At 44.5% G+C, this 12138-nt stretch overlaps 1 protein-coding gene across 3 annotated transcripts in view; it reads right to left on the reverse strand.

Annotated features, from left to right (window-relative positions):
- The window catches only part of LOC100083401 (dynein heavy chain 5, axonemal-like), a 116822-nt gene that overhangs the window by 73290 nt on the left and 31394 nt on the right, over positions 1-12138 (reverse strand). For all 3 annotated transcript variants that reach the window (XM_029053083.2, XM_029053085.2, XM_029053086.2), the window contains 9 exons: positions 8749-8841; positions 7610-7813; positions 6631-6711; positions 6142-6546; positions 5918-6036; positions 4623-4759; positions 3925-4087; positions 1753-1864; positions 12-140 (listed from right to left, as the gene is read on the reverse strand). In XM_029053083.2, coding sequence (XP_028908916.2) covers positions 12-140; positions 1753-1864; positions 3925-4087; positions 4623-4759; positions 5918-6036; positions 6142-6546; positions 6631-6711; positions 7610-7813; positions 8749-8841 — 1443 coding nt within the window. The remainder of the gene's footprint in view (positions 1-11; positions 141-1752; positions 1865-3924; positions 4088-4622; positions 4760-5917; positions 6037-6141; positions 6547-6630; positions 6712-7609; positions 7814-8748; positions 8842-12138) is intronic.

A 12138-nucleotide genomic window follows, 5' to 3' on the forward strand; every position in this document is an offset into this window, starting at 1 on the left:
GAGATGGATACCTCAATGTCTTCTTTATACTTTAGTAGAGGGGCTTCCATTATGCTCTTCAGAGAGAAACTTCCAGCATCCACACTGAAGTTATGTCCAGTTAGCTGGGATATTCGGTCCCAATGCCTGCCCAACATTGCCTGGTAAAATGTTAAAAATTGCCAAATTAAATATAACTGTCAAAGCTTAAATATTCCATGTTTGTTCCTGGAGAATCTGGGCAAGCTCCATTCTAGTTTTGCCTGGACCTCTTTGGACCAGTTGGGAACTAGACACTCAGCAACTTTGCCACCTGGGATTGTGAATCCAGTGTCCTATGACTCATTCCCACTGAGCCTGGAGACCTGGTTCCTCTTCTTATCTGTATCAAAGACAGAAAGGGCCCCCAGTTTTCCTGCCACCCAAAGCCACACCCCAGAAATTCTACCCAAATTCTGGTTTTTGAACCCAAGTGGTCAATTACTATCCTTTGGCTAAGCTTATGGTCAGGCCATCAGTTGGTAATGCACAGTCCATCATTTCCTGGGGAGGGCCAGTCATTTCAGGTTGCAGATGCTCCTCTTTACCTGGAATGGCCACAGACTACTCACTAGCTACCCAGAATTCAGCCAGTGAGAGCCCCTTCAGATCTGTTTTGGGCTAGGTGGTGGGAGCAATCATGGTGCCAGGAGTATGTCCAAAGTAGTGCAGTGAGAGAGAGTGGAAGACGAGTGCCACTGCCCTCCCCACCACTGACCCTATTGTTTCTGTGACTGTTTTTGCTGCTGGTTCCATGGTTTGTTCTATGGAGATAAGGTGGATATGCCACCAGAAACCTCCAAGATATAGTCCCAGGAGCTGCACAACAGCTTGGAAGCTGGTGGCCGGGATGTGGGTAGAGTAATTACTGCCTGAGCTCCTCAGTTGCCTGACTCTCTCTGTCACTGTGCTTATCTGCTGAGGTATATGTGTGTGTCTGCGCATGAGTGGGTATGTGTGTGTCCCCGATTTTCATGTTTGCCAATATGTGCTTCTTGTTGTGTGTCTCTAAACTCGTGTCATATTAATAGTTCAGCCTGTGTATGTTACCCCGACTTTCTCTTTGTAGATCTCTTTTTGGCATTCACTTGCCTCCTTAAACCTCTGCCTCCCTTTCCTGTCTTTTTCTTGTCTTCTATTCTTTGGCCTCTGGCCCCACCTGGAAGCCCAGCTCCACTGCTCTGTGAATTCCAGAAAATCTGGTCACTTTGACACCCTGTTTACCCGGTCATTTGTCCCCAACCTTTCTGCCCCTTTCCTCCATGCTCATGCCTAAGTCCAAGAAAATCTTGAAGGATGAATCTTCAAGAGACACCGAGATTCCATAATGGAGCATCTCAGATTAGCATCTTCCTTAGCAATGAACCCTCTTGCAGATGAGGAGAGAAATCTTTCAACCTCTCCCACGTCTCCAGAGCAGCAGCTCTTAGGCTGCCTGTCCCCAAGCAATCACTCCAACTGGAGGTGGCAGTGGGCTGAGTAGCCAGCTAAGAGATGGCATTCAGGGTGAGTTCTCTAGTCCTAGTCCTAGCCCCTTCTGTGGGACCTGGACTGAAGCAAAACACTTTGTGCAGAGCAGAGTGGGCACCTCTTCGTGGTTTCAGGAAATCCATTCTCCCTCCGAGAGAAGAGAGAGGATGAAGATGAAGAAGGCAAACTGGAGTGAATTGGAGAGTAGGAAGTTAAATCTGTTTAAAGGGAAGTTTTTCCTTAAATGCTGAACCCTAAACTCACCTTATTTGACATCATTTCAAGCAAGGGACAGCTGTCACTGAAATCATCCACTGTCTTTTTAAGGTCCTGGAAAGCTTTCCGCTCCCTCAGAGCCTTAGGCAGTTTATAAAGCCTAAAAAAAAGGTGAGAATTCCCAGTTTCAGACATCAATGTCCATCAAACACCATCTTCCTTTCCAGCCCAAGTCTCCCGTTGCATTGGTGGTGGTGGCACACGGTGGGAACCAGTGAGGTACCTGCTTCCCCCCACATTTTACTCTGAAAACTGCAGCCTTCCCCTGACAAAGCAGTTTCCCCACCCAGCTTCACAAGCTGCTTCTGGAAATCCTTGTCCTGATTGATCACAGTTCTAACCCCAGCATTTAGCAGATACCTCCTTTTGCCTGCTCAGTCTTCCAAGGTTGGGAAGTTGAACTCCCTCCCCACCCAAACCCTGCCCTAGCAGGTTGCCCAGGGACAAAGCAACCTGAACCAGCTGGGCCCTGGCCATGAAGGCATCCTATAGAAGTAATTTGATGGGCCTTCTGAAAGGACTCTGCCTTAGAGGATTCAAAAGGAGGAACAAGACATAAAGTTCTCTCCTCTCCCACTGCAAGCACAGCATCTGCTTGGACCATCACCTGGGTCATCAGGAGGATAATCTCTCAGGCAAGGACCTGCCAGGAATATGACCCACCCTCCATCCCAGAAATGTGGTTCTTTTATTCCAGACCTCAGAGGACTGGGGACTAAACCCTCAGCTCCAATGGGGGATGGGGCCATTAAGGAGGAGTTGCTTGGAACCCAGCTAACCCATGTCCAGGGAGAGAGAGCTGGCAGAGGAAAGATCCTAGGTTTCCTCTATCCTTCCTTCCACAGTGAAGACACTATATCTGATCAAGACCCCACAGACTGGGCTAGCAACTTTTGGGCAAAGATAATGGAGCAACAAGAGAGTTTGGCTGAGGGTGGCTGCCTGCACCTCTGGTGAAAAGTCTAGGCAATCTGACTTGTTGACAGTTAGTGGACTGAGGCTACTATTGTGATGAGAGCTCTGGCTTTTTAGTTTCTGGTGTGTTTTAGGAAAGAAGCCTACACTTAGTTTCTGTGAAATCCTATTCGGTATCTTTTTTGATATTTGTTAGATGCTTACTATGTGCCAGGCACTGTTCTAAGTGCTGGGGTAGATACAAGGTAATCAAGTTGGACACAGTTCCTGTCCCATATGTGGCTCACAGTCTTAATCCCCATTTTACAGATGAAGTAATTTAGGCACAGAGAAGTGAAGTTACTTGCCCAAGGTCACACAGTAGACAAGTGGCAGAGCCGAGATTAGAACCCAAGTCCTTCTGACTCCTAGGCCCGTGCTCTATCTACTAGGCCACACTGCTTCTCATCTTTTGCTTCTGAGGAATCTAATTTAGGTGAACTGATCAGTTTTTTTGAATTCCAAGGGTATCAAGATAATAATAATCATAATAATAATTGTGGTATGTGTTAAGTGCTCACTGATAGTCCATATCTGGAGGGGACTGGGAGAGAAAGGTAAAATGGGGATTAAGACTGTGAGATCCAATCTGATTAACCTGTTTCTACCCCAGAGCTTGGTACAGTGCCAGGCACATAGTAAGAACTTGAATACCATAAAAAAGGAAGAAAGAGACCAGAAAAGGAAGCAGAGACTCCAAGAGAGACAGAAAGACATGAAAAGAGAGTTAAAGACAGAATGTAACTCTACTTTTCCTCCCCCCATTCATTAGGCCCTGGATCCTCCATAGACGTCTTCCTCAGTCTAGCTAAGGCACACAGTGATGCCCAACACTCCTTAGCCATGGTTCAACTCTTTAGCAAATCACGGGCCCGGGCACTGACCCTCTCCCAATTTCCCAGAGCCAAACAAATCCATCTTTTCCTGCTTCTGCTGCCATTACCACTACCTCCAGCCCCAGCTGGGCCCTGATCCCGGCTGCTGCCCCCAATCCCCAAAATGACTTCAATCAAAGAATTTCCAATCCCTAAACATCCTGTCAGGCTATAGATTGGGAAAATGAAGTTTTCATCGAGCTTTTAAAGGTGGTGATAATCACCCTCAGTGGCTCGAGATCTGGAATTTCTGTTCCTGGGATAATGAAGGGCAAACCTAAAAATAAAAACACTACCAGATGTACAAATGAAAAGCATAAAAGGCATTCACCTGCTCTTAAAGCCTTGAAGTTCATTGTTCATTTTTTCAGGGTCCAAGTCTGTCCACAATATTTCATGATATGCACTGATACTTCCAATCACAGAATGGTATAGGCCATACAATTTCTGAAGCAAGCTAAGCTCCCGTTTGATGTTTTGCAGGCCAGGATATTCTGCGCCAAATAAAAGGAAAAGCAGCCATGACTGGATGTGCATTCTCACCCGGGGGCAGATCTGCCCCTAAAAACTGGGAACCCCAATGGTTTGGCTCCTGGTCATTTCCTCCATCCGAAGTCTGTTGGGGGTGATGACGGCAAACAGCCTCTCATCTTCCTGCCCTGACTCTGCCTGCTCCCAGACAGCTCTTCCATTATTATCTAAAGTTCTTGAGGGCAGGGATCTAGTATACTGATTTCTATCGAGCTCTCCCAAACACTTAATAGAGTCCTCTGAACACAGTGGGTCCTCAATAAATGCTATTGATTGATTAGCAGCAGTGGCTTCTTTAAATCCCATTTCCCTGCCCCTCCTCAATGCCAGTATGAGTTGGGTTTTACTTTTATTCCTGCCTCAAGTCCAGTGAGTCCCAAGTGAGCCAGGGCTGTTCTGGGGAATTCCAGGAACACCCAGAAGGAAAGCATTCCATTGAGAAAACATCAATATTACTGAATTGGCAGTGAGCATCAAACCCAATTGCACAGCACATACCTGTTACTGAAAGGCCAAACAATTCTTCTCCACTGGAAAATGTGATGTACTTCCTCCACAGCTCATCAAACCTGGCCTGGAAGATCTGCAACCTATCACTTGCTTCCTGGGGAAGGATGCCTTCTACACCAGGGCCTCTATAAAGTTGATAGAGTCATGTTCTAGAGTCATGATAGAGTCCTGTTAAAGTCTTCCACTCATGTCAACAATGCTTGACACAGTAAGTGCTTAAATACTATTATTCTTATTAATAAAGTTTCCAGTGATAACCTTGCTTGATGATGTAGGGTTATACAGGCTCTAGTTAAAAAATTGATAGGGGGAGGAGTAGAGGGAGCTTTCTTGTTCTCCTCAGGCTCAAGCCTGAGGCTTAAGCCTTGGTCCTCAGGCTCAAAAGGTTCTTGAGATTCAGAAGTCCTGCTCTGACAAAATCATGTTACTGCCTATGTAAGCTCGCTGTGGGAAGGGTCTGTGTAATTTTACTGTCATACTGTACTCTCCCAAGCGCTCAGTACAGTGTTCTGCACACAGTAAGTGCCCAATAAATACGATTGAAGTTCCACTGATGCATGTGGTGCCATGCGCCTGCTTCCACTGCCACCTTCCACCATCACTTCCTATCCCACTACAGCCCACTGCCGCCCCAACTGGGCATCTGCTCTTATCTTCCAACTTCCCACTGCCACGAATGCCCAGGCCACCTCTGCCACAGGTGCTACAACCACTGTCACCCACAACCTCCCAGCCTAGTGCCATGGCTTGGAGTGTCCTGGAGAGGACCCTTCCACATATTAATCACGCCATCACCACTACTAAAGTGCCTGATGCTATGGAGGAGATGTATATGTGTTTTTCTTCACTGGAAAGGTTTTGAAGCTAGGGAGAGCTGTGGCCTGGGTGGCTTGAAGGGAAAAGGAGTTACAGCTTGCGGGGAGAGATGTGGATAGTGTGATGACAATCATGCTGCCCCAAGGGTGACTTCTGTGTGGCGGACCACAGGGGGACCTTGCAGGACAGGTGAGCCCCGGGCTCCAAATTTCATTGACCCAACCCTTTTATACCTCAATTTTTTTTTTCTTATTATTAATTGCACTTTAATTTATGTTATGGTGTCTATTTCTCCAGCTCCTTGAGGACAGAGACTGTATCTACTAACTTTTTTGCACTCTTCCATGCGATACTATTGACTAACTGATAATTGCCAACTGTAGCCTCAGTCTTTACTGTCAAGGTACTTTATACCCAATATGGTTTTTAATTATTATTTTTTACCTTGAATTACTGCAACGCCTTACCTTTCTTCAAACTCTTGGTGAAATTCCACAACATTCACCTGGAACTTTGCAACCCCACTTAGTAAATCTGCTTTCATGTCTGGCTGGATTCGGAGAAGCAGATGCTGAGTTTGCAGAGCCTGCCATTAATGCAGTAATACATGTAGAAGAAAACCCAAATAAAGATTTTGGCCTCTGTAATTGGGGCCCACAGAATTATTCATTAAGCTGCAAGACTGACGTACCTGTGTGGTAAGATTCTTCCAAGCATATGCCAATCCATCCACTCTTTCTGCATTCACATCTTGAAATGACGGTGCACATTTCAGTAGGAGAGAATAAGATTCCTCTATTGGGCCAATTGCCATGTCGATTTTAATCTCAGCTTCCCGGATTTCCTTTAAGGCTATCATTGAGTCTCGCACATCCTCAAGGTCATTGACAGGTCTGCTTAACCGTTTGCTAAGACTATCGATAAATAAATAAATTCCATCCATGTCCTTGGTGTGTTTTTTGCTTAAAGCCAAGCCAAATGCTCTTTGTCTCAAATGACACTCCTGAATTAAGGCCATTTTCAGGGGTTTGGTGGAGAATTGTATTGATTCCAATGTGAAATGACTTGGTAGTTCACTGATTTGAGTTTTTAATTGCTAAGAATGAAACAAAATAGGTGTGAATGTTCCTGGTGCATTATTTTCTTATTTGCCTGGCAGACTTCTTTCACGAATACTTACAGCAAAGGTACTGATTTGGCTGTGGATCTCATATATTCCTGGGTTGGTTTCCAGAAATTCTTTTACATTTTCTTCTGGATCCTACAAAAGTAAATACAATTTTTAAGTTTTGCTAATTGTTTGGATTGCTTTTGACAGTTCCTCCCCCGCCTTTCCTTCCTTCAGCTCTTTCTGAGAGTTTTGTTTTGAAACATCTTGGCTGATGATTTTAGTGCATTTCTCCCCTGCTAGACTGTAAGCTACTTGAGAGTAGGGATCATGTTTACTAATTCCACTGCACTGGCCAAGCACTTACGACTGAGCTCTGCACACAGTAGGAGCTCAATAAATACTACTGATCGATTGATTGATAGATGGGGCTTTTACCAGCTACCAGCCTTGACTCTTTCATTGTGTTTGGGAAATATAAAATTGTCTCTAAGGAGCCAGAAGCAGAGTAGAGAACCTGGTAACCTCTTTCTGCCTCTCCCAGCTACCCTTGTGTCAACTGTCTAGAGCAGAGATACCTAGGTAGTTGCTGACCATTGTGGGTGGAAAAGAGAGCAGTGATATGCCTGAACCCACAGTGACAGTGAGCAGGTTTGGTGGAGTGGAAACTTACTGTCCAGAAGAGGCCTCCTAAACCTTAGTCCCCAGGAGATGTGGGGGCTCTGGGGACAAAGGCTCAGGTGAAGGCTTAGTGAACTGATCCCAAAGTAATGAAAGCAAAAAATTTACCTCTGCTGCTTCAGAACCCAGAAGATGCTGTGGAATGGGAAGAAAAACCCCCAGACATAGAGTTCAAAAATCAAGGATAAGTGGAGCTTCCTTGGGTAACCTGGCATTTCCTTTATTCTGGACTTTTCCACTTTTGTTTTTTTCCACTTGACTCCTCACCCCTCAGAGGAGAAAGTGGACTGTCAAAAACACTATAAACACCAGCCTTTCTGGAAGCCCTGTACAATGTAGGGTGTCAAGTTTTCTTTGGTGAATACATTACCTGGTTCCAAATGCTTGAGAATTTAGAAAAGTTCTTCAGAAGATCCTTTGTGGTATTTTTAAGAGAGGAAATTACTGTGCTGAAATGGATAACAAGTTTGCTAATATCCTTGTGTTCACTGATCTGTTTATCCAGAGGTTTCAAGACCCCCATCTTGGTGATTTTACTGTCATCACTCAGCTCCATGGTAGCACTCTGCTCAATCTGAGGGACAAAACAGCTCTTTTAAAAGATGGAATGGCAGCCACGTTAATGTCAGTATTTAAAAAAAAAAAACAAAAAAACCTACCATCGCTTAAATGTGCTTTTATATCGAGGGTGCAAAAGAGAAAAATGCCAAAAGGAAAACGATTTTTCCACACTGGTCCAAGCTGCTGTAAGCAAGGGGATCCCTTATACACTTGGTGTTTCTATGTGTTGCTTGTGTGTGCTACAGGTAGACCAGGTAGACTTGGTCTACCTGGCTTTACATCTAACAACTGTATTGTACTCTCCCAATCCTTAGTACAGTGCTCTGTATAAAGTTAGTACTCAAAATATGCCATTGATTAATTAAGAGATGGGGGCAGGTTGAAGGAAAGGAGCAGCATTTGGTTTGGCCCTTGTGGATTTAACCCTGCAAGAACCTTGAAATGGTGCAATAGTAGTGCAATCTAATAATGGCAAAAGCAGCGTGACATAATGATCTCATCATATTACACTGTATGCAGCATGATAGGATAATGAGGTTGGAGACCCACAAAATCAAATAACTCTAGGCCCATGATAAAGGTAATCACTCCCTTATTGATGATATTCTTTAAAATACTCAAGTATTTAGATCCAGGCTTTGCATACTGTGATGAGCTTGCTGATGTTTCTGCCAGGAAAGGGAGATTATTGCCTTAGTGGCCAAGTGATTGATGAGATATGTACAAGGCAGGGAAGTGAGGAAGTGGAGGGAGGGGGGTGAAACATGCACCAGTTTATCCCCTGGATAAGTAGTGGCTCAAGGTCAGAGGAGGGGAAGAGGAGGGCAGAAGCTCGTGACTTTGGCAGGGAGGGAGGTCTCCAGAAACCCAGAATTGTGACCAATGGAAGGAATGTAAAAAAAGAACCCATTTCATACTTTCAAATCTGAAGAAAAAAACACCTTTTACCTGCTGTTGTCTATAATGTAGATGAGGAAATGTCCACAGAGGGATATCCTTGGCCATCAGAAGTATCAGATTGACTGCTTTGTTTACAGCCCCCTGAAAGAAACATCTGAAAGTGTAAACTTGTATAAAATTGAAAGATCACAATTATATATTTGAAGTATTGTTAGAGCTTAGAGCTATCTTGAGATCAAAAGTTGTGATTTCAAATTTCCTAATTTGAAATGACATACTCTAAATGGAGAAATATGTGAAAACAGAAAATGATAAGTAAAGCCAAAATGGAGCCAGACCAATGGATCCATCCAATCCAGAATTCTGTCTCTGGCCATGGTAGCAGGATGTCTGGAGGAACTGTGTGATGGTTGTTATCCTGGGCATCCCCATTCTTGTGGGTAGGGGTAGTAATAATAATAATGATGATAATAATAATAGTATTTAAGTACTTACTATGTCAGGCACTATACTAAGTGCTTGGGGGTGGGGGAGTAGATACAGGGTAATTGGGTTAGACATAGTCCCTGTTCCACACTGGGCTCACAGTCTTAATCCCCATTTTACAGATGAGGCAACTGAGGCACAGAGAAGTACAGTGACTTGCCCAAGGTCACAGAGCAGACAAGTGGCAGGGGCAGGATTAGAATCCAGGTCCTTCTCACTCCCAAGCTTGTGCTCTACCCACTAGGCCATGCTGTTTCTCAGTAGCCCATCTAACACCCTGTATTTCCCCCTTTACCACCTGTCTTTATGTCTATTAACCAAGTATGTTACTCTTATACATAAATTTTCCAAACCTGTCTTTAACCTGCTATTTCAGCTGTACAACTTTTTATGTTAATGAATTGCAACTGCTTGCCCTCTTTTGGGTAAAGCGTTTCTTTTCGTTACTCTGGATCCTACCACTCACAAACCTCCATGTATGCCCCTAGTTCCTGTTTTTATGGGATTTAATTATCAGCAATTTCATATTTCCCTTGTCCTGCCAACTCCACAGCTACTATGCTCTCATTTATTGCATCCCACCTTTGATTACTGCAACAACCTCCTCGCTGAGCTCCCTGACTCCTGTCCTCTCCCTTCTCCAGTCCATACTTCACTCTAATTACCGGATCATTTTTCTAAAAAAAAAAAAAATTCAGTCCATGTCTCCTCACCCCTCAAGTACTTCCAGTGGTTGTCACCTACCTTCACAACAAACAAAAGCTCCATATCACTTTAAAGTACTCAATCAGCTCTCCCCCACTTACCTTGCTGAACTCCTATTACAACCCAGACTACACATTTCACTCCTCTAATGCGGACCTACTCACTGTACCTCGATCACAAATATCCCACCATGGACCTCATTGCCCATGACCTTCCTCTGGTCTAGAACTCCCTTCTCCTTCATATGCGACAGACGACCATTCTCTCCACCTTCAAAGCCTTATTAAAGCAACATTTCCAAGAGGCCTTCCCCAACAAAAACCTCATTTCCCTTATTCCTCCCTCTGTGTTGCCTATACATTTAGATCTGTACCCTTTAAGCATTTCACCCCACTTTCAGCCCCACAGAGCAACTTGGCTTAGTGGAAAGAGCCCGGGCTTGGGAGTCAGAGGTTGTGGGTTCTAATCCCGCCTCCACCACTTGTCAGCTGTGTGGCACTGGGCAAGTCACTTCACTTCTCTGGGCCTCAGTGTAAAATCTGTAAAATAGGGATTAAGACTGAGCGCCCCATGTCAGACAATGTGATTACCTTGTATCTCCCCCAGAGCTTAGAACAGTGCTCAGCACAAAGTAAGCGCTTAACAAAAACCCTCATTATTATAAAGAAGCAGCGTGTCTTAGTGGAAAGAGTACGGGCTTGGGAGTCAGAGGTTGTGGGTTCAAATTCCGGCTCTGCCACTTGTCAGATGTGTGACTTTGGGCAAGTCACTTAACTTCTCTGTGCCTCAGTTACCTCATCTGTAAAATGGAAATTAAGACTCTGAGCCTTATGTGGGACAACCTGATTACCTTGTATCCCCCCTAGCACTTAGAACAGTGCTTGACACATAGCAAGTGCTTAACAAATACTATCATTACTTATATAGCCATAATTTAATATCTGTCTCCCCCTCTATACTATAAACTTCTTGTGGGCAGGGAATGTGTTTACCATCTATGTGGTATTATACTCTCTCAAATGCTAAGTATAGTGCTCTGTACACAGTAATTTTTCAATAAATTCCATTGATTCTCCATATTGACTATCATGCCTACTGCCCTCAAATCTATTCCAGATTTTTAACTACCTCCTTAAACCCTCAATTCCCCCGCCCCCCCCCAATCTCTCATCCCTGATGACCTTTGCCATATACATCATTGATAAAATAGAAATGATCAGGTGTGAACTTCCCCAAATCTCTCCCTCATCTTCCCAATCCACTCCTCTCTCCCCATTCATTTTCTCATCCATCCCAGCCTTCTCTCAAGAGATTTCAAAATCCCCCCCCCACCTCCATCTGCACCTCCAACCTATCCCTCCTCACCATATAAAACTCTTTTGGCCAGTCTTCTCCCATCCCTGACCGTTATCTTCCCCTGTTCACTCTCCAAGGGCTCAAACACTCCCAAGTATCTCCTATCCTAAAAATACCCACTCCTGACCCCAGGATAGCATCCAATTATCATCCCATCTCCCTCCTGCCATTCCTGTCTAAATACCATCTTCCTCCACTTCCTTTCCTCTAAATTCTCTGTTTGACAAGTTTTAGTCCTCTAAATTGTCTGTTTGACAAGTCTCTCTCCCCAAGGTCACCAACGACCAGTTCCTTGCTAAATCTAATGACTTCTACTCTGCCTTGAGCTCTTGGAAACCTTTGACCCTCTGGGCCATCCTCTTCTGGAAACACTCCTATACCTTGATTTCTTTGACACAATCCTCTGTTCTATTATACTTTCCCAGGTGCGTAGTACAGTGCTCTGCACATAGTAAATGCTAAACAAATACCACTGATTGATTCATACATTCATTCTACTATACATTCAGTGGTGCTTAATAAGTATCTACTGTGTGCATAGCACTGAACCAAGTGCTGGAGAAGAGTAAAATGACGAATAAATAAGACTCATTCTCTGGCCTTAGGGAGTTTCAAAGTGTAAAACAGAGATTTGCAATGGACACTCAAGGAAAGACAAAGGACAGTGACAGACACAACAGGAGCTCCTTCCACTGGGACGTTACACCCTGTCTTCTTCTGAGGCCATGCTGAGACTCAGTGCTGAGTGTCCACAGCTGGGGTGGAACTTTGGCTGATTTGGTGAATCTCCTTCCCTCTTCCCACCAGCCCTTCATTCATATTCACTCATGAATGTTCCCTCAGAATGGGTCCCCTGTCCCATCCTCCCCCAGCGGAGTTCAGACATTCGTC

Source organism: Ornithorhynchus anatinus, chromosome X2, assembly GCF_004115215.2.
Source record: "Ornithorhynchus anatinus isolate Pmale09 chromosome X2, mOrnAna1.pri.v4, whole genome shotgun sequence".
In the NCBI taxonomy this organism is placed as follows: domain Eukaryota; kingdom Metazoa; phylum Chordata; class Mammalia; order Monotremata; family Ornithorhynchidae; genus Ornithorhynchus; species Ornithorhynchus anatinus.